Raw genomic sequence first — 27,635 nt, 5'->3', positions numbered from 1 at the left:
ACTGGTGAGGCTGCACCTCTAATCCTGTGTTCAGTTCTGGGCCCCTCACTATGACAGAGACATTGAGGTGCTGGAGTGGGTCCAGAGAAGGGCAATGGAGCTGGTGAAGTGTCTGGAGCACAAGTGTGATGGGGAATGGCTGAGGGACCTGTGGATGTTTAGCCTGGAGAAGAGAAGGCTCAGGGGGGACCTTGCTGATCTCTGCAACCACCTGAGATAAGGCTGTGGTGGGATGGGGTTGGTCTCCCCAGTAACAAGCAACAGGACAAGAGGTAACAGCCTCAAGCTGCAGCAGGGGAGGTTTAGACTGGGTATTAGGAAAAAAATATTCACAGAGAAGATGGTCAGGCACTGGAACAGACTGCCCAGGGAATGGTGGAGTCACTATCCATAGAAGTGTTCACAAACCATGTAGATGAGGCCCTTAGTGGTTGGACTTTATGATCTTAAAGATCAACCTAGTTGATTCTATGATTCTATATATGTGCATACATGTATATCTCTGTATTTCCATTCAAGGTAGGATAATGACTGTAACACAAAGGTAAATGTAAGGGGAAAAAAATAAATCGTTAATTCTATTGATGTTACCATATCTAAGACTTTTTCAGCTTTACAGTGACAAGTGTCTTATATTCTGGGCCCTAACCCTGCCTGAGCATATGAGGAACTTGTTGATTAAAAAAAAACTTCAAAACCAAACCAACAAAAAAAAAACCCAACAAACCCCAGATGTCTTGTGTGGGTAGAAGGCTGGCCTGATTACAGATCCAAACAATACAAAAAAAGGTGGCAAACAAATCCCTACAGTTTCAGTCTTTTCAGCCTGAACCGAGGAGTCAGTAAACGTGGGATAAAGAAAAGGGCAAAGGAAGGTAAGCACGTGGTGCTAACTTGTTCTTCCAAATACTAGTGAGTTAACCATATTTAAATTCTCATGTGCTAATGCTTTCTTCTAGGTCTGCTTACAGGAGGGGAGGAAAAGAAGCAGGTTTTTGCTTGGATGTCTCAATCCTTTCTGAGCATTATAACCTAGATATGAATAGTTACAGTCCTATCCTACTGTCTCTACAGAACACAACTTTTGCTCAAGCTGAAGAAGGCTTGTCTTAGGCTCCCTGGATTTCTTCAGCTGGGCTGGCTCAGACTGATTCCCACCTCCATGGTCTGCTTAGGCTACAAGGGAAAGGAAGTTCTTTGATCCCTTATAAGAACAAATAATTCTTTTCCCTTTTTTGGTGCCTGCTATATCAAGCTCAAATAAAAGTCTCTGCCTTGGCAGGCAAAGCAAATCTTCCAAGCAACAGTCAATTCCCAGAATGGCCTGAAAAGATGAAAGCATTTCTCTACCTATTCTGATACAGAGTGTGACTACTAAATCCCACTACTGCTACTGAGGTAAGAGTGCAGTCTATTCCAGCTCAAGTGCTCTCTTTACAGTCTGAACTTTTCTTACTATTTTTAACAAGAACTAAGAACGCAGCTATCAGCTAGCTGCCTCTCAAGTGAGCAGCTTTACTTCAGCATGAATACAACACCCCTTTCAACACCGGACTGGATTTTCAAATGTGTTTTTTTAGTTCCCTTACTGACATAAGGATGGGAAGTGCAACTAAGTCTATAGTACACCACTTGCTATGTTTCTGGCTCTGAAAGAGCTCTGATAGTATAAAAATACATTCTGGAAGCACAGAAGCAGAATAGGCAGGAATGAAGAGGAAGACTCAGATTTAATTATCATATTTAACTTACACACAAGCAAGACATGCACAGTTGCAGCTGACACCAGTGGCTTAGTACTTGGTTCTTTCCAGTGAAAAATAATATACAGCATACCTTCACCACCCTTCAAAATGTTTCATTTTGAAGTACCAACACTTTACTTAGTAATTGAGTAAAGCCATTATAAGAATGCAACAGAAATAAAATATAATATTTTTTTTCTGGAAAAAAATTATATATTTACAGAAAACTAGAAGTACTTAAGGAAATCATAAAAAATATGTCATCATTCAAAGTAGAATTTTCACAGAAATTTGCATTTGAGATGTTGGCTAGTACCAAGAGGTTTCAAACCTGGCAAACTAAGACCCACCTATTGGCTACTGCCATTACATGGAGGATTTGCAGGTGCTGGATTGAAGAAAAATGTGTCTGGATTCTTGCCTTGATATGACAGATGTTTTTCATTTCCCCAAAAAGACAACAGTGAAGAGGGAGATTAATGACATCATTATACCAGAAGAGAATTCGGAAAGATTTCTGTGTAAAAAACATTAGCTGTTAGTAGGAGTAATAAGCCCCCAAGGCAACTAATTTCTATTTTGAATTGTTTGGGACAGCTTTAGACATTAAACAAAAAGAGATGCCTGGATGAATAGATACTAGAGAAAATAATCCCCAGCCCACCTCCCCTTGGCTGAATCCCATGTCACATTCATGATGCAACATACACAAAACTGATACACAAAAATTTATTCAGCAACAGTATGAAAATGAGCCACATAAAAGCATAAAAGAAAGTTTCCACATTTCCAGATAAATCCAGGGAGTTGTTTGGAAGAATTCCATGAGATACAGCCCTGATGAGAAGGAGGGTTCATGAAGCTGGTTGATTTTCAAGGATGGTCCATCCCCACACAAAGGAAACAAAGCAAAGATGGAAGGATGTACCCATACATGAAAAAGGAGCTCCTGAGAAAAGTCAAATGCAGAAAGGAAGCATACAAGAGGTGGAAACATGGAAGAATATAGAGAAACTACTTTAGCACACATAGACAGGGTTAGGAAAGCCAAAACCCACCTGGGGTTATATCTGGTGAGAAATATGAAAAGCAAAACTAAAACCTACAGTATACCTGTAGGTATAAAAGCAGCAAAAGAAAGACTTCAGGAAAAATGTGATCTTGCTGCTAAATGGAGGAGCGGAATTGGATGCAAAGGGCACATAAAAGGCCGAGGTACTCAATGCTTCTTCACAACAGTCTTTAATGGTAAGACTGAACTTCAGCAACCCGAGGTTCCCAAGACCACTATTAAGTCTGGAGCAAGGAAAGCATACTCTTGATGGAGAAACGCTTACATGAACTGGTCATGATGTCATTGCAAACCCATTCTCAGTTATCTTGGAAAAGTCACAGTACACAGGGGAGGTTTCTGAGGACTGAAAGAAAGCCAGGGTCATAGAATCAAAAATAATAGTATGTTTTGGGTTGGAAGGGACTGTAAAGATCATGTTGTTCCAACCCCCTTGTCACAGGCAGGGACACCTTTCACTAGATCAGGTTGCTCCAAGCCCTGTCCAACCTGGCCTTGAACACTGCCAGGGATGGGGCAGCCACAGCTTCTCTGGGCAACCTGTGCCAGGGCCTCAGCACCCTCATAGAAAACAATTGCCTCATCTAATTTAAATCTACCCTCTTTCAGTTTAAAGCCATCACCCTCTGTTCTGTCACTAGTTGCTCTTATAAAAAGCCCTTCTCTAAATTTCTTGTAGGCCACCTTTAGGCACTGGAAGCTGCTCTAAGGTGGCCCCAGAGCCTTCTCTTCTCCAGGCTGAACCAGCCCATCTTTCTCAGCCTGTCTTCATGGGAGAGGTGCTCCAGTCCCCTCAGCATCTTCACGGCCTCCTCTGGACTTGCTCAAGCAGGTCCATGTCACTCTCATCTTGGTGGCCCTAGAACTGCAGTTGGGTTCTCATACAAACAGAACAGAGGGGAAGAATCACCTCCCTTGACCTGCTGGTCACAATTCTCTTGATGAAGCCCAGGATACTGTTGGCTTTCCGAGCTGCAAGCACATGCTACTAGCTCATTTTGAGCTTCATGTCAACCAACACCTCCAAGTACTTCTCCTCAGGGCTGCTCTCAATTCATTCTCTGCCCAACTTGTATTTGTGCCTGGGATTGCCCCAACCTGGGTGCAGGACCTTGTACTTGGCCTTGTTGAACTTCATGAAGTTGGCACTGGCCACCTCTCAGGCCTGTCCAGGTCCTTCTGCATGACATCCCTTCCCTCCAGCATATCAAACACACCACAGAGTTTGGTATCATTAATAAATTTGCTGAGGGCGCACCTAATCCCACTGTCCATGTCACTGACAAAGATATTGAACAAGATTGGTCCCAACACTGATCCCTGAGGGACATCACTCATTACTGGTCTCCAGCTGGAGACTGAGCCATTGACCACAACTCTCTGTTTGTGGGCATCCAGCCAATTCCTTATGTGCTAGGTGGTCCATTCATCAAATTTATGTCTCTCCTGTTTAGGGACAAGGATGTCATGTGAGACAGTGCCTTGCACAAGTCCAGGTACATGACATCAGTCACTTTTCCTTTATCCACCAAATCTATCCCCCCCCGTCATAGAAGGGCACCAAATTGTTCAGGCATAATTTGCCCTTAGTGAAGCCATGGGGGCTATCGCCAATCATCCCCTTATTTTCTATGTGCCTTAGCATATTTTCCAGGAGGATCTGCTCCATGATCTTGCTGGGCACCGAGGCGAGACTGACTGGTCTGTAGTTTCCCAGGTCTTCCTTTTTTCCCCCTTTTTAAAAATAGGGGTTCTGTTTCCCCTTCTCTAGTAAGCAGGAACTTCACTGAACTGCCACAGATACTCAACCATGATGGATAATGGCTTGGCAACTACACCTGCCTGATCTCTCAGGACCCACAGACACATTTCTTTAGATCCCATGGACTTGTGCACTTTCAGGTTCCTTAGATGATCTCAAACCTGATCCACAGCAGGCAGTTCTTCATTCTCCCTTTGCATTCTGTGACTTGGGCAGTGTGACTGGAGATCTTGCTAGTGAAACTCACCTATGTCTTTAAGAAGTAAGATCCATAAAACACAGGTCAGTGAACCTCACTTCCATCCCTGAGAAGGTGATGGAGCAAATCATCCTGGAAACCACTACCAGACGCATAAAGGACAAAGACTGTATCAGTCAGCCTAAATTTATGAAGGGAACATCATGATTTACCAATCTGACAGACTTCTACAATACAGTATCTAGCTTGGTGGATGAGTAAAAAACAGTCGATGGTATCTACCTCTGTTTTAGAAAGGTTCCTGACAGTCTCACATAACACCCTTACAGATGACGAAGTAAAGAATAGGTAAGTGGACAGTAAGACTGAAAAATGGTGAAGGGTCAGGCCTAGAGGCTTCGCAACCAGTGACACAAAGTCCAGTCACTAGTGGTGTACCCCAAGGGGCAATACTGGATCCAGTCACATTTAATATCTTCATTAATGACCTTGATGATAAAACCAGATGTGTCTTCAACAAGTTTGATACACATGATATGATACAAGACTGGGTGGAGTGCTTGTTACACCAGATGGTTGTGCTGCTACCATTCAGAGGTAGCAACAGACTGGACAAATATGCAGACAGGAATCTCATGATGTTCAATACATGCAGATATCAAATCCTGCATCCAGGGAGGAAAAAGGCCATGGACCAGGAGAGGCCAGGGACCAACCTGCTGGAAGGCAGCTCTAGGAAATGACGCAGCACTCCTAGTTGATACTAAAGGGGCAGAAATGTACCCTTGCAGCAAAGGCAGCCAACAGCAACCTGAGCTACATTAGGAAAAGTGATGTCAGCAGGTTGAGGGAGCTGATTCTTCCTACCAGGAGAGGCTGAAAGAACTGGGACTGTTCTGCCTGGGTAAGAAAAGGCAGAGGGGAATCTTACAAATGTGAAGAAATACCTGATGGATCCAGGGAAAAGGACAGTATGGAAGAGGAAGTCAGATTCTAAGTGGTATCCAGGAATGGGGAAGACACAATCGTTGCAATCCAAAATACAGAAAACTCCATTTAAATCTAAGAGGAAACTTTTAGTCTAATAATGCTCAAATACCAGAACAGATTTGTAGGTTGTAGAGATACTCACAGCTTGACTGGACACAAACCTGAGAAACCTGTATACATGACTGTGTTTTAAGCAGGGAGGTTGGACTAGATTAGCTACAGTAGTCCTTTGTAATCTCCATAATTGTGGTACTTAAAGCACAAGAAAATAAATTAATTTGAGAAAATGTCATTCAAAGAAAAAAAAAACAAACAAAAAATCACAACAACCCAAACCCAGGAGAATACAACATTCTTATTTGCAGGTTTAATTTTTGTACCACCTTTTTTTAATAAATGGAATTTTTCTACCTCTCCCATTTTATATATCATTCCTTGTCCAGCACAGATCTGGTTATGTGGTGGGCTTTTGTTTGAGACCAACACCAGTTATAGTGACATTACAGATAACTGAAAACTGACAACAAAAAAAAAATCTTTGATAACTAGCTCTATAATTTACTAAGCACATTTTTAGAAATTCAAATAGTAAATACATGCTTTCCAGTTTGCATATACAAATCATATGCACAATTACAACATGCAAAAGGTTCATCCTTATCAAGACAAAAGTCAATGTGTTGTATTTTCTCAAAATTTATTCCCCAGTTTTAGAGGGAACAGCCATCATGCTAATGAAAACTAATTTGGAGAAAAAAAAATAAATAAAAAATTATTTTCTCTATTCCTGTAAAGTGACAGTGTCACGCTGGTTAACTCCAGCCAAAACTTCTGGAAGCCTTCCACCCTGCAGCTATCCACTTAATAGTGGGCGTTTCCTAGCAAAAATGCACTGCATACGAAGCTTGTTTAATTACAGCATCTCTCGATATGCCCACTCCTTGCTTTGTATCATTTTTACAGTGTTAGACTGTAGATTGACATACCTTGCATTCATATTGAAATACAGAGGCACAGTGAATAAAATGAGTACTAATCAGAAATAATACACACTATACAAAGATTAAATTATTATCTTTCATTTATTTTTACAATATTTTTTCCTTGTGTACAAATCTGTGGTCCTAGCATCTGCTCTGCTTTGGAAGGAAGTTCTTATCTATACAGCTGCATCTACAGCTGCTGGGAACCTCTAACTCCACTCTCTGCTTGGTGACTGCACTATGTCTGAAGCACAAACTAGCAACTGAGATGAGACAATAACCTCACAAAGCTTCTCCTTTCAAAACGGAGGAAATTCACAGATTCAGAATTTTGGAGGGCTACATTTGATATTCCTACCTTGAAGTGTGATTCACTCTCTGCCTTGTACTGTACCTCAAGCCTGTGTTTGTGCATGAATTTTTCATACTGGCTAGAGAAGTGTGAGAGATTCATACATGGAGTCTGATCTTAAAACCTGCTAACAGAAGCAACAAAAACTCTAAACTACTTTCTATTCTTAACTTTCTGGGACAGATTCAAATACTAACTGATAGGATCACCACATAAATACTTGAATAGATGATCTCAGCTACACCTCTTTCTGAACTGAATTACTGCATTTGTGCAGTAACGTAGGCTAAATTGAAAAAGCAAAAGAACAGACACAAAATCCTGTTGGCTCCCACAGTCAACATCCATTGAAAACGAATGCTGGTCTGTTTCATCTAGACACTGATAAAAATAAGATGGAAGTATCCCTGAACTAGTCCTATTTCAGGCAAAATCTTCTGTAGCATGCCTCTTGGGAATGAAGGTATTATTTCCTTATATATTAGTGACCCCAGAAGCAGTGCAGTATTTACTGTTGCCAAGGGACTTTTCTTTCATCAGATATTCAAAACTGAATAAAGAATACCAATGTGTAAAGCTAAGTATAAAAGTCCGTAAGTATGAAAAAGCAAACCTTTAAAAGTGAAGGAAAAACACAGAACAGTGGAAACTTATTTCCAAAATAACTTGCCCTAACAGAACTGTACCAAAAATCCAGTTGTAATTTATAAGACATTATCCAAATCTGTAGATGAAGCCTGTGAACGCAGTGCCTGAACGTCAACTGCATATCACCACATAACTGAAATTCAGCCTTCATCATCACTGCTGCTCCATGCGTCTTCATATGCTGGATTTAAATGCTGTTGAGGCAGAGACTAAAGAAAACAAAAATTCACTCAGGGGTTTGCTTAATTAGAAATACTAAAATCAAATAGAGGCAATGCTTATGGCATTTCTCAAATTACTATATGAAGACAAACTGTTGTGTCTCTTATGAGTACTGGATTTTTTTTTAACTACTTATTTAGCATTCTACTGATTAGAGACAGGATGAATGATGAAAAGAAATAATACTCTAACTCAAATTTCTACAAAAGAATATCTGGAGCACTGACTAGAAGCGTCTGGTACAAAATACAGCAGATGGACATTACTGTGTTTGTTTTGCATCACTGATTTTAAGTCATTATTTTGTTGGCCCAGCATAACTGAGGATACTGTCTCAAGAAGCAGCCCTGACCTCCACCCACATCAATAACCAATTCACACTTCAGACCCCAGGGTAAAGCTAAAGGGTTTGTGCAGCTAGGTAATGCACTGAATCACAGTGACATGGCGTGGAATTTCTCTTGTTTGTTTCTATCCTGGATTGCTGGTCATATAGGCACTCAAATGGCTTCATAGTACATAAGAAGGATCAGGAACTAGTGGCCTTGAACAGCAGAAATGCTTCTCTTCAGAGGCAATGCTCATCTAGACATTTGCAAAGAGCAGCTGTAGCTTAACAGATTTCAACACAATGGCACATTTTACATAGCTTCATCATATCAAATTTAAAGGGGCAGTTCTAATCAGAGCTGGGTAAATAATCTCACTGTTGTCTGGTTTTTATTTTCATACCAACACAAAAAAAAAAACAAATTCACACATCAAAATTCTCAGTTATAACAAAAATACTTTTTTTCAGGTCAACTGAACACATCTTGGGTTTGGGGTATCTAACCTTTGAATGCGACTTTTTTTTCTTCTTTGCTCAAGTGTAGGATAGTTTTGAAACAGGTTGTCTTCAAAGCAAAATAAGCATTTAAAAAAATTTTATCCTTATTCCCCCTTCCAAAATGGAACATTTCAGAAATCTTGTAAAGTAGAATTTTTATATTCTATGATCCAAAACATTCACATAGCTTGGTTTTTCTGACATTAGTACAGTTTGCCAGATTCCAATTCCATGAATGGCTTCAGCTCCTTAAAATCTGTAACTTTTCCTCTTCTAGCTGCTCACTGAAATGTTTATTGTCCAGCTCTAATACTAAGAGAGATAAAGTACTGTTTTGGAAACCAGTGTTGCAGATTATCTTCCTAGTAACAACCTGAATTTCTTGCCTCAGACACTAAAATAAGCTTGCTTAGAATCTTCTTCATTAAATTTCCGCATCAAAATATTTGTGTATGAAATGTAGTACCCCTAATCTTACTGTTTAATACACAGGATGTTCTTAAACAATTTAAAACACAGTTTTTGGCACCTCTTCAATTCCTAAATAGCGTTAACTACAGAAAACAGTGTGGATATTAAGGAAGCTAAATAGACACTGAAAGACTGATAACCAAATGACAAGTACTACTTTTAAGTAACTGAAAAGCGAGAAGTTTGCTAAAGATTTTACAGACTCTGAAAGAAAACACCCTCCTGAAACTCCACGACAACCAAAAATTATGCAGAAATAATGGACAATTCTTCTCTTAATTAGGAATTATTACAGATTTTGATGGTAAAACACAATTTCTATTTAATTTCCACACCACCTCTCCAAGTATAACACCTGTGAAAAATATAGTTCAAACTCACAAATTCATTACCTTTTCAGAAGCATCATCAGGAACTGGCTCTCGAAGAGCTGGTATCCATGCAAGGATATTGCAATCTCTGCTACCACTATAAAGTTCCTTTAAAAAAGTAAGCAAAAATTACTTTTACATGAACTTATTGAACAGTGACATAGATATAATGCTGGGAATACAGATGTCTGAAAGATTTATTTTAAAATAAAGATAAACATGCAATCTCTAATTTGTACTGTAATCTTGATAAACGGTATTTTAAATAATATGCCACAACATAATTCCCAGATTGCTCACTAAAAGAGTACTACCCACGTTTAAGCGAACTTTATTGCTTAAATTCACTTTTATTCTTTGCTCTCTCATGTTTCCTGAGAAGACATTTCAAGTAAGGAAGCTTAAGAAATGATTTATGTTCAATAGAGAAGGGGAAAAAAAGTGGGGGCAGGGAAGAGATTCCTTATTATAATTAAAAAATATGAATCAACTCAAAAGCATCTAGTAACACATGTTAAGATTACATACATATGGAACAAAGAAACATTAAGTAAAGTTTTTTTCAGTACACCTATGGAAGAAAAAGAACAAATAAAGGACAGTTTGAAGCCCGTACCCTGTTGAGAAGGCAGAAATCAGAAAGACTAATTTATTATTTTTAATATAAATAACTATGGTAGCAACTAAGGACTGAGATCCCACTGTGCAAGGCACCCTGCAAACACATGGAAACAAACAGTCTCTACAGCAAACAGCTAACAGTCAAATACAGCTTAATTTTCTTCTTTATTTAATGAAACACAGACTTCTCTGCCACTTCAAACTAAGGAAATTTTGCTAATGAGAAATACTTCACCAACTTCACAGTAAATTTTGCACTAATAATGCTTTTATTTTACAAAGTGCTACTTAAATGAACGTGGATGAAGATATTCTCATATGCCTTCAATCTTGAATCATACTCCTGCATGTTATATGCAATGTCTGACAACATGTATTTCCATGAATTTATACTCCCCGAGTGAAACATACAAGTATTTTTTTGGTATTCAGGCTGATAATAAGAAAGCCCTACTTTAAGCATGTTGGCTTTTACACTTAAACTAACAACTCCGTGCATATGGGCACATTACTAATACATTGATTCAATGTAAGCTCAATAAATTATTTCAGTTCTGTCTTTGCAGAAAGTTGCTTTATTATGCATATTTAATTCTAGAACTGCATGAATTATATAAAAAACTCTAAGGACTTTGATATCTGAAATCTTGACTGATATCTGCATTATAATTGTTCTGTAATAGGGGAGAAACCAACATGTAAAGAAATATTACAGTGCCGTTCCCATGAGATCTTGGGCTCCATTCCTATTGGGATAATTATTCTGTCTTTCATAATTTTATCCCTTTTGTCTCATACAACTCTTTCCATCCTTGTGTTTTCTCCATGCCATCTTCTGCAGTTCTGGTGCCATCAACAAAAGTGACACGGAGCTGTGGGAACAAGTCCAGAGAGGGCCACGAGGATGATCAGGGGCTATAGCACCTCCTGTATGAAGACAGGCTGAGAAAGCTGGGGCTGTTCAGCCTGGAGAAGAGAAGCTGTGTGGGACCTCTTAGCAGCCTTCCAGTATCTGAAGGGCCTACAAGTATGCTGGAGAAGGACTCTTCATTAGGGGCTGTAGTGATAGGTCAAGAGGTAATGGGTTCAAACTTAAACAGGGAAGTTCAGGTGAAATACAAGGAAGAAGCTCTTTACTGTGAGGGTGGTGAGGCACTGGAACGGGTTGCCTAAAGAAGTTTATGCTCCATCCCTGGCGGTGTTCAAGGCCCGGTTAGACAGAGCCTTGAGCAACGTGGTCTAGTGTGAGGCATCCCTCACACTAGGGTTGGAACTGGATGGTCTTAAGGTCTTTTCCAACCCTAACCATTCTACGATTCTATGAATTACGCTGACAGTGCAGGAACTTAGTGCCTAATTCCTATAAATACGTATTTATGTGGTAATCTTCAAGAGAGATGACTTTGATTAAACTGGTCCCATGCATTAAGTTGTTTGTACACAAAACACATGCAAGATTAGTGTTTATTATTTTATGAGAGAAATATTCTACCTATCTTGCTAAAGACAGGTCAAAGTTACACCAACACACAAATCAAATCCCACTTCATCATGTCAGTAATAGTCTACTCAAGCCTCCTGTCTTTGAAAGGATAGAGATTATCATTACAACTTGAAAACTTCTTCCCACACCAAATTCTCTGCTTATAAGCAATGTTAGTGACATCAGCATACTTCCATTTAGTCTTTATTACCACCTGTCTCACTTTCTGATCCTGGCATTGCAAGATCTTCAGTTAATATCCACTGCGTTGAGTAATACTTACAATTAATGATTACAGCCTGAAATGGTGACTCATTCCTAAAGTCAGTCAAAAGAAGTGCCAGTATGTACATGATGTAGTATAAGACATACACATATATTGTTCTACATGTTTATGGAACAATATATGGAAATATTATGCTTTACGACTCCAAGGAAAGATTGCAAATGAGACCTGATTTAACCAGTTATGTTTAGTTATTAGCCTACCACTGGATTTGCCAAACAACTTTGTAAATGTCATTGGTATGTCTTGAACAATAGAAGTATCTATAAATTTAAAGCAAAATTGTTTCCTGATGCATACCTAATCTTATGACATGTTATTCACACATGGTGATTTACGCCATTCCTTGTCTGTTTATTTAAATTATTTTAATCAGCTAATATGGCACAATGGTACCTAGTATATTACATCCAACAGTAAACATCATGTAAGAGATTGCACAATGAAGATTACCTCTTCCACACCACCCCTGAAATTACCGACCTCCTATTAAGTTAATGGCTCTTATTAAAGGGTCAAATTCTGCAGTTCTTATTACTCAAGCAGACTAACATCTTATTAACTTTACAGAGATATTTACGTAAGAACAATTTAGGCCAACAATAACATATTGGATTTTATGGCTCTATTCCAATGTTCTCAAAAGAGACATTAACTAAACCTCACACCACTCTGTGGAGATAGCACCACACAATACCTCAGACACAAACCTGCTAATTAATTTGGACCTAAAGAACTAATGTCATTGCACTGCAAATAGGTAGTTGCTTATGTATCAGTGAACATATTTGATGATATGGTTTTGAGCAAACAGAAGAAGTTGCTCACCTCAAATATATAATTGGTGGAAAGATGAAGTTCCTTTTAGATCCTATTCCAGGTATGAGGTAAAAGTAAGGTAGTACAATTAATGAACAGAAAACATAAAGGACTGGCAGCAATCAGAAGTTCTAAGCACACAGAAAAGTAGTAAGAATATCTAAGGACCAAACGCGAGGGTGGGTAGGACAAAAAAAAAAAAAAATATCACTCAGCAAGGTTAAAGACAGCCGAAAATGTTTAGAAGACTATCAATACAAGAAAACTCTTAACAAGAGACTCAATACTAGATGGAAATGGTAGAAACTATAAAGAAAAGTTGTAGGCCTTGTTTCCTATGAAGATAGTGTACTAATATCAAATGTGCTAATAAATAAGTGCTAGAAACCACCTACTACGTATTCCACCACTAGATGAATAACATATCAGAGAAACTTGGAAGAGTAGACCAAGCAGAAGTTTTCTTAGACAAGATAATTATGTTTTAATATGTTTTGAAGCACTACAGAGTTAGAAGTAAATCAATATGCCATTCAGGGGCAAAAAATAAAGTGGAATGATACAGATACAAATGAACTAACTTTCTTTCATTCTAAACAAGACAATGGAACAGGTGATTAAATAATTCAGTTACTTCAGAGTAAAGATATAAGAGTACAAACAAGATCATTCAACATGGTTTGCTACAAAGCAGGTTTTGTTAAGTAAAACTGATTTTATCTACAACTAGTACCTGAAAATAGAGATGCACAGCTGTGAATAACTTTCAAACATACTGATTTAAAATTGCTTGCAAGAGTAAAATAAAACAAGTTACTATAAATTTTACCAATTGCTGCATTCTCAGAAAAGGAATATTAACTGGGAAATCAGTAATTACATGTAATTACATGAAGACTGATGGATGTACTTAATTGTCTCAAGACAGAATGAGCTAACTAGAAGTACAGGTGTTGAACACAGTCAAAATAACACTACCGCTACCTGTGGTGTTGGCACACTGACTGTAGCAACGTTATTCGATCAGAGTTTAATACAACTTAATACAGTTTAATACACCCAAAAGCAGAGTAAAGAAAAGAAAGAAAATCTACTTGTGCTTCTAGAATATAGAACTGAATTTTGAAAAAGCATGACTCTGAAAGAGAATTAGGAACCGCAACAGGTATGTGAATCAAGTGTTTGTCAACATAAACCTATAGTCCTAGCGGCTGATGCAGTTCTTGTGTGAGCATGCACACGAGTGATCCTTTACTAAAGATCTTAAAAGTCAAGATAGAGACACTATAAAAACATTTGCATTTCCAGGGCCAGAAAACATGACTTGTAGTGAGATTCAATGAGCCTCACCTCTTCAGCCTTATCAAAAAGAACACCAAAGATGACAATATAAACACACTAGCAATTTTGTTGGGAAACTGTTCTTAAAAATACAAAGGGCTTTTTAAACTAGTCAAGAACAGTGCAGAAGAGATATGCCTTAGCTATAATGTGAATATTCCACCTTTCAGTGGATCTAGTATCTCACTGCCTATTCATGCCAGGCTGCCTTCCAGGGCTAGCAAGGCTTATTAACTTGGGTTCTATTGGTCCAGCCATAAGGCGTGCAAAACTTTCAGTGAAGTCCATCTTGGTGACAGGGAAACATTGTTTCAGTTAAAGTTCCTGGACTGAAAGCAAGGGCTACCAGATTCACTTCTATGATATATTGTATGAGAGGTCATGAAAAGATATCCATATGCCCTTTCTGCTTAGTATTTCAGATGAGAAAGGAGGAGCTGGAACTTAAGTACAATCCTCAACACCTGAGGGCAATTATTTAAGAGCCTTAAAAGCCATACTAACATCTACTCTGCTCTTGCCATACCACAATCCGTAAGAACAATCTGTTGCAATGTATCTCATAATAAATTAGGCGGTTATCCCTAAGTCTTTTATTACAAAAGAAAGGTTCACCACAGGGGAGAAGAAAAAAAAAACAAACCAAAAACATAAAGGGCTGGGAAAGGAAAAAAAGGCTGTCAGCAACCTGAGTCCTTGCAATGCTATGGTGTTTCTTAGATGAAATGTTCTCAGCTTAATTTAAGCTCACCATCTTCCCAACGCTTCATCCAAACTGCTCATACATTTACTGACTAGTATAACTAAAGGCATTTGAACAAGACCACCTCTGCAAAGTACTTGAGAGATTCTCAGGACAGGAGAGCAATGCTAGTACACTTCAGCTAAATGTACTTCTCTTTCTAACTATGATTAGTGTTGGGTATCTCAGAGAAAGACAAATGCCTCCTCTTCAGTCTTACAGAAAACGGGCAAAAGCTTTAATGCATACCATTCATTAGTGACAGTATAAGCCAAAAAAAATCATATAGGTATATTGAAAAGTTATGTATGAGACAAAATGCATACTGAAAGGAATCCAAGATGGAAAGGGTCCTCCCAATAACTTAGCCAACCTTTCTTGCTTGATACACAAGACACAGAACTCCCTCTTATGTCAAGATCTTTGATTAGAGCATATCCCTGAAAGTTTAACACTTACTGTGCAAATAGTTTGGCAATCTGCATAAATACTTCAGGTTCTCTGAAATAGTTTGTACTTTACTTACCTGAAAATTAGGCTGAAATACACAGCAGTTGACAGCAGTGTAATGCCCTCTAAGCATAGTTATCAGTTCTCCTGTGAAAACTGTGTAAACAGCAATGGTACTATCATATGGTACAAAGGCAAACTCCGGATCACAGCCACAAGAGATGGTGAATTTGAGTCCCTTTCTGCTTTCATTGCAGACTTTCCCATAATTCACCTGTAAAATGAAGGATTATTCAGTTAGCTATTAACTAAAACTACAGAAAATGACTTTACATTAAAAGGTCAAATTAATTCCTTCTTTTATACCCAATACAAGTAATTTTAAGATTTGCAATATTACAACTCTTGAGATTTCCAATTACAGATGTCTATCATTTTTCTGTTCATTAAATTTCACTCTCCTTAATATCATACTTAAAAAAAAAAAGGAGAAAGTTATGTCTAAAACTAAGGAGTTTCACACTTAGAAACTGAATTCGCACAGGCTGTTGTGTGCCAGATCTACACCAAGCACCTAAACTACCACTGAAATTAGAAGTGGTACAAAATTACTGCCTCGGATATTTTCCTAGATGATCCAACATAATAATTTTTTCTCAGATATTTGAAGAACTACCTATGCACAACCGTAGATAAATCATAAAATCATAGAACAGTTTGGGTTGGAAGTGATCTTCAAAAGTCACCTAGTCCAACCTCCAGCAACCTCCAGGGACATCTTGAGCTATATCAGGTTGCCCAGAACCCCACTCAGCCTGGCCTTGAATGTCTTCAGGGACGGCACATCAACCACCCCTCTGGGAAACCTGTGCCAGTGTTTTATCACCCTTCACTGTAAAAAGTCTTCCCCATGTCCAGCCTGAATCTCCCCTCTTTTAGTTTAAAACCATCACCCTTCATCCTGTCACAACAGGCCCTGCTAAAAACTCTCCCCCCATCTTTCTTTTAGGCCCCTTTTAAGAACTGAAAGGCTGCAACAAGGTCTCCCTGGCATCTTCTCTTCTCCAGGCTGAAGAAACCCAACTCTCTCAGCGCTTCTTTATAGGAGAGGTGCTCTAGCCCTCTGATCATTTTCGTGGCCCTCCTCTGGACCTGCCCTAATAGGTCCGTATCTTTCCTGTACTGGGGACTCCAGAGCTGAGTGCAGTATTCCAGGTGGGGTCTCACCAGAGCAGAGGGGCAAAGAAGACTGGTACTGGAAGCTCCTTTAAGGCCTCCCCAGAGCATTCTCTTCTTCACACTGAACCCCAGCTCTCTCAGCTGTTCCTCATGGATTACTAAGAAACAGTAGAAGATGACTAGGCAGTACTAAAAACAACTGAAGGGCAAGCAGAAGGATGGCATAAGTAAAGGGCAAAGCAAAGGGATTAGAAGAAAGATTTATGGAGGAGAAACAAAGAACAGCTCGCTGAATTATGGACTAGTTAAGCGTGTGGGGGGGGGAACAAAAAAAAAATAAAAAAAAATCCCTATCTTCTAGCCAAAGCCAAATCACCACTGAGATATTCAGTACTGCTCCCTATAAAGGAAGCTATGATAATTGCAAATACTACATTTCTAAGCCCTAGCCTGTGACGTGTGTGGGAAGCCTTGAAAATAGAAGTACTGTAAGTTGTATAGCTCATTAGCATCTGTTCATTTCAAGCTCCAATACAAACAATAATCTCACCAAAGGCTGAAAGCGAAAAGTTTCCAGACATGCTAGGATATATTCCAGTTGGATATATCAGTCTAATTAGGTCCTATCAGACATCAGGAACACATACATGAGAAAATACAGAAACACATTAATGAGAACAACATAGCTTACCTCTAAGCAAAACAAAGCATTAGAATTTTCACAAAACTTTCTTCCATGATGAAGTTCACTATGAACACCTTAAATTCATATCTTATTTTATGATTTAATGGTAGTATTCCTTCTAATAACGGTGTTTTAGATTAAATTAGTACTACATACCATTATATACAAAATATTTTGTTTTCAAAAAGTATTGTCCTACAATACTCTTATTAATTTCATATTAATTTCTTACTGTCCTCTTAATTTCTGCAGCAAAAAGCAGAGATCCGATTACACACACAGTTTAGCAAAGCTCTCTGGGTCAATTTAAAGCTTCTTGCTTAAACCTCAAACAGGAAAACTGCTTCCTTCTATTTGATTCTTGCTATGCTCAGTGAATCAGGACTTCCTATTCTTTTTGTGATAAAGGATGTATGCAAGATACACAAGACTACAACATTCATTTCTCTTACTAGCTGAAATGATCCACTAGGCCCCAAATTTGGCTCATTGCTAAAAATATAAAAAAAAACCACCCCCCCACCCCCCTCCCGAGATCAAAAGGACTGGCGCTAGCAGGGAAAATAAAGGCACTATGGTATGACATGCACACGCATTTGTCTGCTGGTGCCTTAAAATTAGTTTAAGCAATACCTCTGGGCCATGTGTGAAAAAACAGTACTCTGGACACTGTAACTCTAAACTTGAAAAGTCAAGGCAAGATATCAAGCTATTCCACACCAAAGAGAAAATTGTAAAATAGCCTGTGAAACAAGTTAACAAACTAACAGGCACAGAAAACTAGAATATACTGATCCAGCTGGTGACAGGAGAGTGAACAAACTGCATTTTCTACTTTTGTGATGGTGATTTCAAGGCAGAAAGGTGTCTGTATATGAAGTCCTGAGAACAAGCTGGCAAATATGGGTAGCAAGGAGACAGAAAAATTCTTTCATTTAAATGTCTATAAAGAATTATTCTTGCTGTGTTCTGAAACTCAGCAGCAGAAGTAAAATATTACTAAGGTAGAGTAAAATTTCTTCCTTTTCTGGTAGCAGTGACAGACCATAACCACATCTGGCTACAATCCCACAGAAACTGAGTTATCTAGTACGTTCTTTCAAAATAAGCATATATTTACTGAACAGAAAATTAAAACAGGAACCTTTAGCAAAAAGCAAGCAATAGAAAGCGCTGGAAAAGCAGCGAAGATTAATATTCCTCCCTCCACATCTGGTTGCAATGAGGATGTAGAGGAATGAATACTTTTAAGATTGCTACACAACTTCACAGAAGAGATTCCACAAGAATACAAAGTTGCAAGAAAGCCAGGGAGTCAATCAGGTATGGACAACTACCCTGTGGCTAGCACACTGATAACTAACAGTTAAAAAAAGAATATAAACACTTCTACCAATAGTCACTACATATTAAGATTTTCACTACTGTCTGAAGTGTTTTCAGCTGCACTCACAAAATGAACTTAAAGTTACATCCTGGGTTCAGCAGTAGCAGTCATTTTTTCTCCTTCTTAGTAGCTGGTGTAGTGCTGCGGTTTTGACTTTCTGCCTGGGAACAGCGCTGCTAACGCCAATGTTTTTAGTTGCTGCTCAGTGATGTTTACTCTGACCAAGGACATTCTGAGTCTCATGCTCTGCCAGGGAGGAGGGGAAGCCAGGAGGAAACAGAGACAGGACACCTGACCCAAACTAACCAAGAAGGTATTCCATACCACAGCATGTCATGCCCAGTATATAAACTGGGGGCAGTTACCCAGAAGGGCTAGATTGCTGCTCAGGTCAGGCTGGGTATCAGTTGGCAGGTGGTGAGCAGCAGGAGGGAGGTGGGGGTGGGTGGGGTGGGGGGAGTAAGTGAGCAGCTGCATGGTTGACTGTGCTTAAACCACGAGAAGCTACCATATTCAATCTTTAAGTAGACCCAAGCTTCTTGATACTATTTTTTTTACTAAGTAGAAATAACAAAAGAAATATCAAAAGAAATTTGAAAAAATAAAAGTTCAATCTTCTAATGATAAGATTAAGCAGCTATATCCTTTATGAAATGAATATGCAAAGTTAGAATGACAATTGCAAAAATTATAAATCTTCTAAGTAAGTAAAAAAAGGCAAGTAAAGCTTTACTTAAGTAAAGGAAGTAAAAACACAGCTGAAGATCCTCAATAACTTACTAATGTATTTTCTCCAGTGAAGCTGTTCCAGAGTCGCATCCGATCATCTGTACCAGTGGTTAACAGATGAAGTCCATCATTTGTATAGCATAAACCATTAACCCTCCCAGTGTGAGCACTGTTTGCTGTGAGGAAAAAAAAAAACCTGCTTCAGATTTCTTCAGAATAATTACTATTTATATACACATTTTTATTTCTATGCATAGTACTGAAAATGTTATTTAAATGTCAATGTATCTGTAAATTAATAATTTTCAATTCTTGGTTTATAAAAGTGTGGCTTGTGATCAGTCACTAGTGGTGTTCCTCAGGGTTCAATTCTAGGGCCAGTTCTGTTTAATATATTTATCAATGATCTGGATTCTGGGGCTGAATGCACCATTAGAGTTTGCTGATGATACCAAACTGGGAGACGCCTTGCAGAGCAATCTAGGTAGATTGCAGCATTGGGCAATGAATGGGATGAAATGTAACACATCCAAACGCCAGATTCTGCACCTAGGACAGAGTAACACAGGGCACAAGTATGAACTGGGAGAGGAGTGGCTGGGGATCAGCCTTGCAGAAAGGGACCTCTGGGTGCTGGTTTGATGCTAAGCTCAACAGGATTGTGCCCTGGCAGGCAGGACGGCAAACCATACCCTGGGTGCATCACACAGTATGACCAGCCAGTCAAAAGATGCGATTCTCCTACTGTATTCAGTGTTGGTGCAGCCTCCCGTGGAGCCCTGTGTGCTGTGCTGGGCCCACCATTGAAGAAGGATGTGAAGGCCCTTGAATGCCTCCAGAAGACGACAGCAAAGCTGTTGGAAGGGCTGGAGGGCATGTACTGTGAGCAGCAGCTGAAGACTTACGGCTTGTTTAGATTGGAGACAAGGAGGCTGAGGGGTTACCTCATTGCTCTCTACAGCTTCCTCAGGAGGGGAAGCGGAAAGGGAGATGCTGGGCTCTTCTGCCTGGGATCCAGTGACAGGACACATGGGAATGGTTCAAAGCTGCACCAAGGAAGGTTTAGATCGGACATTAGGAAGCATTTCTTTACTGCTGTGGTCAAACCCTGGAACAGGCTTCCTAGAGATGTGGCTGATGTCCCGAGTCTGTCAGTGTTTAAGAGGCATTTGGATAACGCCCTTAATAAGATGCTTTAGCTTTTGGTCACCCCTGAAGTGGATAGGCAGCTGGACTACAAAATCATTGTAGGTCTATTCTATATTTTTTAGAGTACTATCAATTAACTCCACTTAGTTCATCTTGCAATACTGTACATTCTTTCATATATTCAAGTAGCTAAATTCAACCCAGTGCTACCAAAGCAAACCTAATTATGATGCCCATAAATGAACTCCCTGCAAAATGGACAAGGTATCACTGCATTATACTGCAGCACACAATTCAGACATGCCTCTTAGGTAAGAAGTGTTAACTGTTTTTCAAAGACTTTATTAGAAAAAGCCACATTTAGCTTAGCTAAGCTACATTTCAATGCATTTAATATCCTAGTCTACGTGATTGCCATTAGTTAAATATTATCTTGAAGCTCTCAGAGAAATAAAGTTGCAAAGAAAGTTGTGTTTAAATAAGACATCATGACACTCAAAGGAATGGCGCTAATTATCCTGTGAATTACACAGAATTCAAATTTTCTTAAAACAATCTGCCCAGATTTTTTCTTCTTTCATAATCCATAGATTTCTTTAAAGCATTTTCACCTCAGTAGTTTCTTGAATTTCAATAAAATGTCAAATTGTCAAAACCAAACCTTGATATTACACTACAATTTATACAGCAGAGAGATTAGAAAATGATTATTAAAACATATACTTACTGCTACTTCATGTCCTCTGACATTTTAGAAAATTAGTTTGACTTTAGAGTTTTACACTTATTTTTCTACATACAATTTAAATTACACATACAAGTGAGACAAAGTTGTATGCTTTAATCACTGTAATCTATGCTACAAAACCCCCTTTGTTCAGAGGCATGAAACAGTTCCTACTTTACAATTCAATTCCAAATACTACGTATTTTTACCTCAGAGCAGCAATGGTTCAAGTACTTTTTTGGCCTGACAAAATTATGTCTTTTTTGTCCAGAACTGACAAAAAAATGAGCTATAATTTTAAGTTCAAAACCTTCCCTTTGAATTAGGGTTGGGTTTTCTTCAGGCTTTTTTTTGTAATACTAAACTCTTTTGTAATACTAAAGAAATTTTAGGGTAAAATGCAGCTGCTACTTCTGGGATGGAATGTGGTTAGCATGCACACAATCTACCCTACAACAGTTCTTCAGGCAACCCTGCACCCTTAGCACATGCTACAATAAACCAAACAGAGTGGAGCAGAGTGAAGACACTGTGGACAGGCTATTATAGTCCCTGAAAGTGCAGGGATATGAAGAGACCATGTACTGATAAATCTCTGAGCAGCTGACAATGATTGTAAAGTGAGAGAATTTCGCACCAAAATATGTACAACTAGAGCCACCCAAGCTCCATAGTTAAAACTCCATAGGCATAAGGCATATAGTTACAATTCCATAGGTATTTAGTTAAGAAATTAAAACCTGTATTACTGTGAAAGACCCTGAAAGGATCAGGAGACCTGAAAAACAATAGTGAGTCACAATGAGAACTGATAGCTGGAGAAGCTTTGGCTTCTTCTGTAGGCTGACAGAAAAACAAGACTGAGAAAAACTAGACTAATGAACCTCTAATCAAGAAATACTATCATTGAAGTCTGCTACATCCTGATAACACCAGGACAATTGTCAAAATATTTTTCATGAGCCAGAAATAGAAGATTAGGTGCCCTTTTGGTAAACTTCCCTCATTACAGCCTCATTTTAATACTAAAAGTCATACCCATAGCTCCAAAGACCCCTGCCCAGGTTAGGAGACTCTCCTAGGACCATGCATAGTTAGGCATTTAATAATGTAATCCTTATGCACATTGGTAGACCAATCAGTAAAAAAGAGGTAGGGTGATAGTGTGGAAAGTTACTAATTCACATTAAATCACATAAGTATGCAAAATTAAGGGGGGGGGGTGTGTGTATGTATGTAAAATTAGGGAAGACTCCAGCGTAACTATTCGGATCAGCTGATGGTCTGAACCCATCTTCTCCCCCAGACAGGGACACTTACTGGCTAAGAAATGTACACATTTGTGCACATTTAATGACTGAATTTTAGCTTTATGCATTATTTTGAATGGCTTTATACATTATTTTCATGTTGCTTATTTGAGTTAGCATTTGAACCTTAAAACCGTCAAAATTATATAATAGAAGTGCTCAGTTAAGATCTATTTTGTCTTGAGTTTTCAGATATTTAAATTGGCTTAAAGTTGGCTTAAAAACTTAGAAAATTTTTAACTTGATGAGTGAATCTGTTGCTGTGTATTCTGAATAGAAGAGTAGGAATCACCTTCTGATATAGTGTGCTGTCCAGTGGAGTGCTTGCAGAGGGCTCTGATAGGCTAATCAGGCTCAAGAGTCTCAAAGGTCTTGTTCTTCCTGGGATAGTAATAAATGCATCAAACTTAGAGGTGAAGGGGTGAAATCCTCCCCCTTATAGGGAGATAAGCCTCTCACTGGGGTAAAGACACCACCTTAACATGACACAGCTTGCGAAATATGAAACAATTGCCTCATCTCCAGCAGGAGTAAATTCTTTTGTCCATAAAACAGATGGCAATTTTTCCCATTTTAGGTGTGGGGGGGAACATTTAGAATGATACAATACCACTGCCAAAGACATCTCTCTAAGCAAGATCCCCAGTGACAAACACTGCCTCTGTAACAGAAGTAACTGAATAAAATTCAATGGCTGGTGTCACACAATAGACAATAACTGGATTATCACTACTGTCCTTGATAGTTTCAGCACTCAATACATCTATGAAATATAAGACTACTTCTAGGTACCTACAGATTACCACCAATTATATTCTGTATTACCTGCTTCCGAAGATGCTTTGGACTTTTCTCCATTGTGCTGATCAAGTGTACTCAGACATCCAGATGCTCTCCTCACGTCCCATAATTTCACTCTACCATCTGCACTAAGAAAAACAGATTTGCGTACATTAAGGAAATTGTGTACACTCTAGTTCAATAACTATCTTAAGCCAACCAACCTGCACTCACCCTGGTTCAGCAACTATTCTGAACTACACATTATGCAGTCACAATCAAGCCAGTAGTTTAATGAAAAGATTTTTGTCAGAATTCAGACATTCATTTACAATTATTCATACACATAGCTAGTACACTACAGGCACCTAAGTTAAAATTGAACCTGTTTTTACAATACAATATACTTGCCTCTTTGTCAGTAGCACAATAGTCTTACATACCCACACAGACTAGAAATAAACATGCTAATTCTTCTGTTGAGTAAACTGTAGCTACAGACTCCATCACTCTCCGCAATGATTGTCTGGGAACTAAGGCTCTTGCTATCACAAGTCTATAGTATGACTGGTACAGAAGTTGGCTGGTGACATGTAGGCTGAATAGGTCTATATGCTTTGCTGTCATGCAGGTTATATGCTCTGTTCTCACACACTATGACATAGAAACAGTGATTCTTCCTTTTGTATAAACTTTCTGGCTTTGTCCACCAGGGTGGCACAAGGAGAGTTTCAGGCTTCTGTGACTCATTCTGCTTCCCAGGCCACCACATGTTCATGCTTTGCTCACCCTTTGTCTTTGCCAGCAACAAAAGTTACGGTAACTCTTGGGACTACGTACACACAGACTGCAACACCGCAGGCAGTGCACTTTGCACAGCCCCTTGAAGTGCAGTTTGATTTAAACATTCCAGTAGTATAATTTTGTGTGCATCCCGAAGATTCCCAGTTATAGATGAGAAGTAAATTAACAGAAAACACTATTCCCCATGCACTAAGTCATCAGTGTAGATGTATTTAGTGAAACTACTTGGACACTTCCCAGCAACTTAATTGTCCATAAATGGTGCAGTATATAACAAATATAAATAGTATATTTCAACTGACCAAAGCAAAACTGTTACTTTTCTGTTCTATATTTGACAAAGCTAATGAGTGATTTATTCTTTTGTGCTCCTCTGTACACTACAGACTGATTCTATTAACTTTCAAGTGATATTTCAACTGAGTATGCAGATAGCATATTACTTTACAGCAAACAAATATTCTAAGAATATGAACAGAGATCACAGAACCATAGAATGGTTTGTGCTGGACGGGACACCTAAAGAACATCTCATTCCACCCAGCTGCCACGGGCAGAAACACCTTCCACTAGACCAGGCTGCTCAAAGCTCCATCCAGCCTGGCCTTGAACACTGCCGGGGATGGGGCAGCCACAGCTCCCCTGGGCAACCTGTGCCAGTACCTTACCACCCTCACAGTAAAGAGCTGCCTCCTAATACCTATATCTGAATCTATGCTATTTCAGTTCAAAGCCATTACCTCATGTCCTATGCCTAGGTACTGGAAGGCTGCTGTAAGGTCTCCCTGGAGTGTTTTGTTCTCCAGACTGAACAAAACTAACTCAGCCTGTTTCCATAGTAGAATATTCCAGCGTTCTGACAATCTCTGTGACCTTCCACTGGACTCACTCAAGCAGGTCCATGTCCTCTTGTGTTGGGGCCCCCAAAGCTGGATCTCATGAGATCAGAGCAGAGGGGGAGAATCACCTCTGCTGATCTGCTGACCACACTTCTTTTGATGCAGCCCAGGATAGTGTAAGGGCTACAGGCTCATACTGCTGGCTCACACTGAGCTTCTCATCAGTTAACACCCCCAAGTCCTTCTCCTTAGGACTGCTCTCAATCCATTTTCTGCTCAGCCTGTATTTATTCTTGGGATTACCCTAACCCAGGTACAGGACCTTGCACTTGGCCTTATTGAGCTTCGTGGGGCTTGTACTGGTTCACCTCTGAATTAAGAGGTTTGACATCAGAAGGCAAAGGTATGCAATTTTGATATCAACTTAATTAAATTTCACTCTCAAGTTATCAAGTTATAAAATGGCCATTCATCTCTGCAATTCAAAAGAAAAGAAATGTCAACCATGAAACTGAGTAATGTCACATCATAATTAAAAGCTAAATTATGCAAAACTTCTAGGAAAGTCAAGAGGATCTTTTAGACTGAAAAAAATAAAAGGCCCAGGAATATCAACATACAACCTATATTCATAGAAATACTGCAGCATGGAAGGTTATTACCCATCAGCTAAGCTACCCAAGTTATGCTCTTTGATATTACTGGTGATTAACCAAAATGATACTTGAGCTAAACATTTTACTTTGTTATAAAACACATCAGCAATATGAGTGCTAATAAACAGTAAAAAGTAAGTGTCTTAATAATATTCTATCATTTTCATATACATTTAAATCCAACTACTGTTTCAGAACCCTACAATCTTAAACAGGGGAAGTTTAGATTGCATATAAGGAAGAAGTTCTTTACTGTAAGGGTGGTGAGGCACTCGAATGGGTTGCCCAAGGAAGTTGTGAATGCTCCATCCCTGGTAGTGTTCAAGGTCAGTCTAGACAGAGCCTTGGGTGACATGGTTTAGTGGGAGGTGTCCCTGCCCATGGCAGGGGGGTTGGAACTGGATGATCTTAAGGTCCTTTCCAACCCTAACTATTCTATGGTTCTAATAATTTGGATCTCAGGGTTTTTTCTAGGCAAGACCTTCAAAACTGTGACTAAGTTAAAGTAAATGATGGAAATAAACTTGAAAAGTGCATATGAATTGTAAAAACCACAGAAAATGAACATATAAAGTTCTACTATCAGACGTTTTTAGTGCATGTAACAGTCCAACAACATCCTTACCTTCCTGTTGCCAAAACATATTCATGACGTGGGGACCAAGCCACTGCCAGTACTTCTTGCCTGTGACCTAAAAGTTAAATGAAAAGGCTTATACACACCATTTTATGTAAATAACTAAAAGTAAAAGCAAATACTTTGTTCTATAGAACCCACCAATCCAGAACAATTATCTAAATTGTAATGTGAATTCGAATTTTGTGAAAACGTATTATTTTGTGCTAGAGGTTATTTCCTTTTGCTCAAGTGGAATTGCAATTTACTTCTAATACTTTTATTAGGTTTTATGTTTTCACTGGTGTTCTCATATGCAGAAGGTACTTTCCAGTTCTTTTTCTTCAAATCCTTTCAGAATGCTTAATAAAAAAGTATATTTACCTTATGTACTTAAGACTTAAAACTTCACCCAGCTCAAATACTCTTGTCCTGAATATGGAATATTTTTTCCCTTAATTAGTTCCAAAATATTAAGACATTAAGATAAAATGTCATACCCAGTGCTGCTTAGTGGGTAAGTAATATGTATTATGTACATACACACACATGCTTTGAAACTTGGTAAGTTTTTAAAATGATGAATATCATTTCATAAATAGAGGCAATAGGAGTGTAAGGTATCTTAGATGGAAAGGTAGAAATCATGCTTCATGTAATACTAGAAATACATTGTTGAAAAAAAACCCCTAAGTTATAGCAAATAGAAGTTGTAGCAAATATATTTCTGCTAATGCAGTTTAAACCTATGTGAACCACCTTGTTCCTGGCACATCTTCTAGTAGCTGGTTTTCCATTACCTGAAATAATCAAACAGCCATGATGCCCATGATAATGGAAGAAATATCTGTAACACAGATACTACTAGATACAATTGGAAGGCCCAGGGCAGACACATTTATCTGGATCCATTAAGTAAATTACAGACAAGCATTTACTTCTATTTCGGCTGCTAGAGTTAGTCAATGTGAAAAAATGTTCATATCTATTTTCCAAGACACTATTGAGTGGTTCAAGTTCTGTAAAGAATGATTACGTTCAGTGGAAGACAATCTCTTTCTCCTTGTTCCCCTAATACTGCATTCAAGTTAACTATATCAGAAAAGACACAAGCAGCTTGTTCCTGGAAAGCACTAACTCTCCTGTCAAAATTAAGTAGCTCTGCTGGAACAAAACTGATTCTTCAGTGAAGAACTTTTTTGTCTGCACTCTCTGGTGCTCTCTGTTCTAGAAACAGACCACTGACATACCTCTTGAAGCAAATTTAATTCAGAAGGATATGGTGACTTAAGCTCTGCATCCCATGAAAGCACCTTTTAGACTTGAGCAGCTGGCCAAGTGAAGAAATAAGGCTGCATTTCCACATTGTTGTCTGAGCTAACACGCCT

The 27,635-nt window shown here is 38.8% G+C and overlaps 1 protein-coding gene across 5 annotated transcripts in view; it reads right to left on the bottom strand.

Moving 5' to 3' along the window:
• Window positions 1-7,722: 7,722 nt before the first annotated feature.
• Window positions 7,723-27,635, bottom strand: part of ERCC8 (ERCC excision repair 8, CSA ubiquitin ligase complex subunit) — a 28,945-nt gene continuing 9,032 nt past the window's right edge. For 4 of the 5 annotated variants that reach the window (XM_061480127.1, XM_061480131.1, XM_061480129.1 and 1 more), the window contains 6 exons: window positions 26,257-26,323; window positions 23,378-23,481; window positions 19,418-19,542; window positions 15,463-15,660; window positions 9,666-9,752; window positions 7,723-7,960 (listed from right to left, as the gene is read on the bottom strand). In XM_061480127.1, coding sequence (XP_061336111.1) covers window positions 7,892-7,960; window positions 9,666-9,752; window positions 15,463-15,660; window positions 19,418-19,542; window positions 23,378-23,481; window positions 26,257-26,323 — 650 coding nt within the window. In that variant the 3' untranslated portion in view covers window positions 7,723-7,891. The remainder of the gene's footprint in view (window positions 7,961-9,665; window positions 9,753-15,462; window positions 15,661-19,417; window positions 19,543-23,377; window positions 23,482-26,256; window positions 26,324-27,635) is intronic. The other variant, XM_061480128.1, reaches the window with a different exon arrangement.

Source organism: Pezoporus flaviventris, unplaced genomic scaffold (genome assembly GCF_033815535.1).
Source record: "Pezoporus flaviventris isolate CSIRO_AGI_PZ_B2104156 unplaced genomic scaffold, CSIRO_AGI_Pfla_v1 ptg000172l, whole genome shotgun sequence".
Lineage (NCBI taxonomy): Eukaryota > Metazoa > Chordata > Aves > Psittaciformes > Psittacidae > Pezoporus > Pezoporus flaviventris.
The sequence above is the reverse complement of the archived record's forward strand: the minus strand, read 5'-3'. Positions and strand labels throughout refer to the sequence as shown.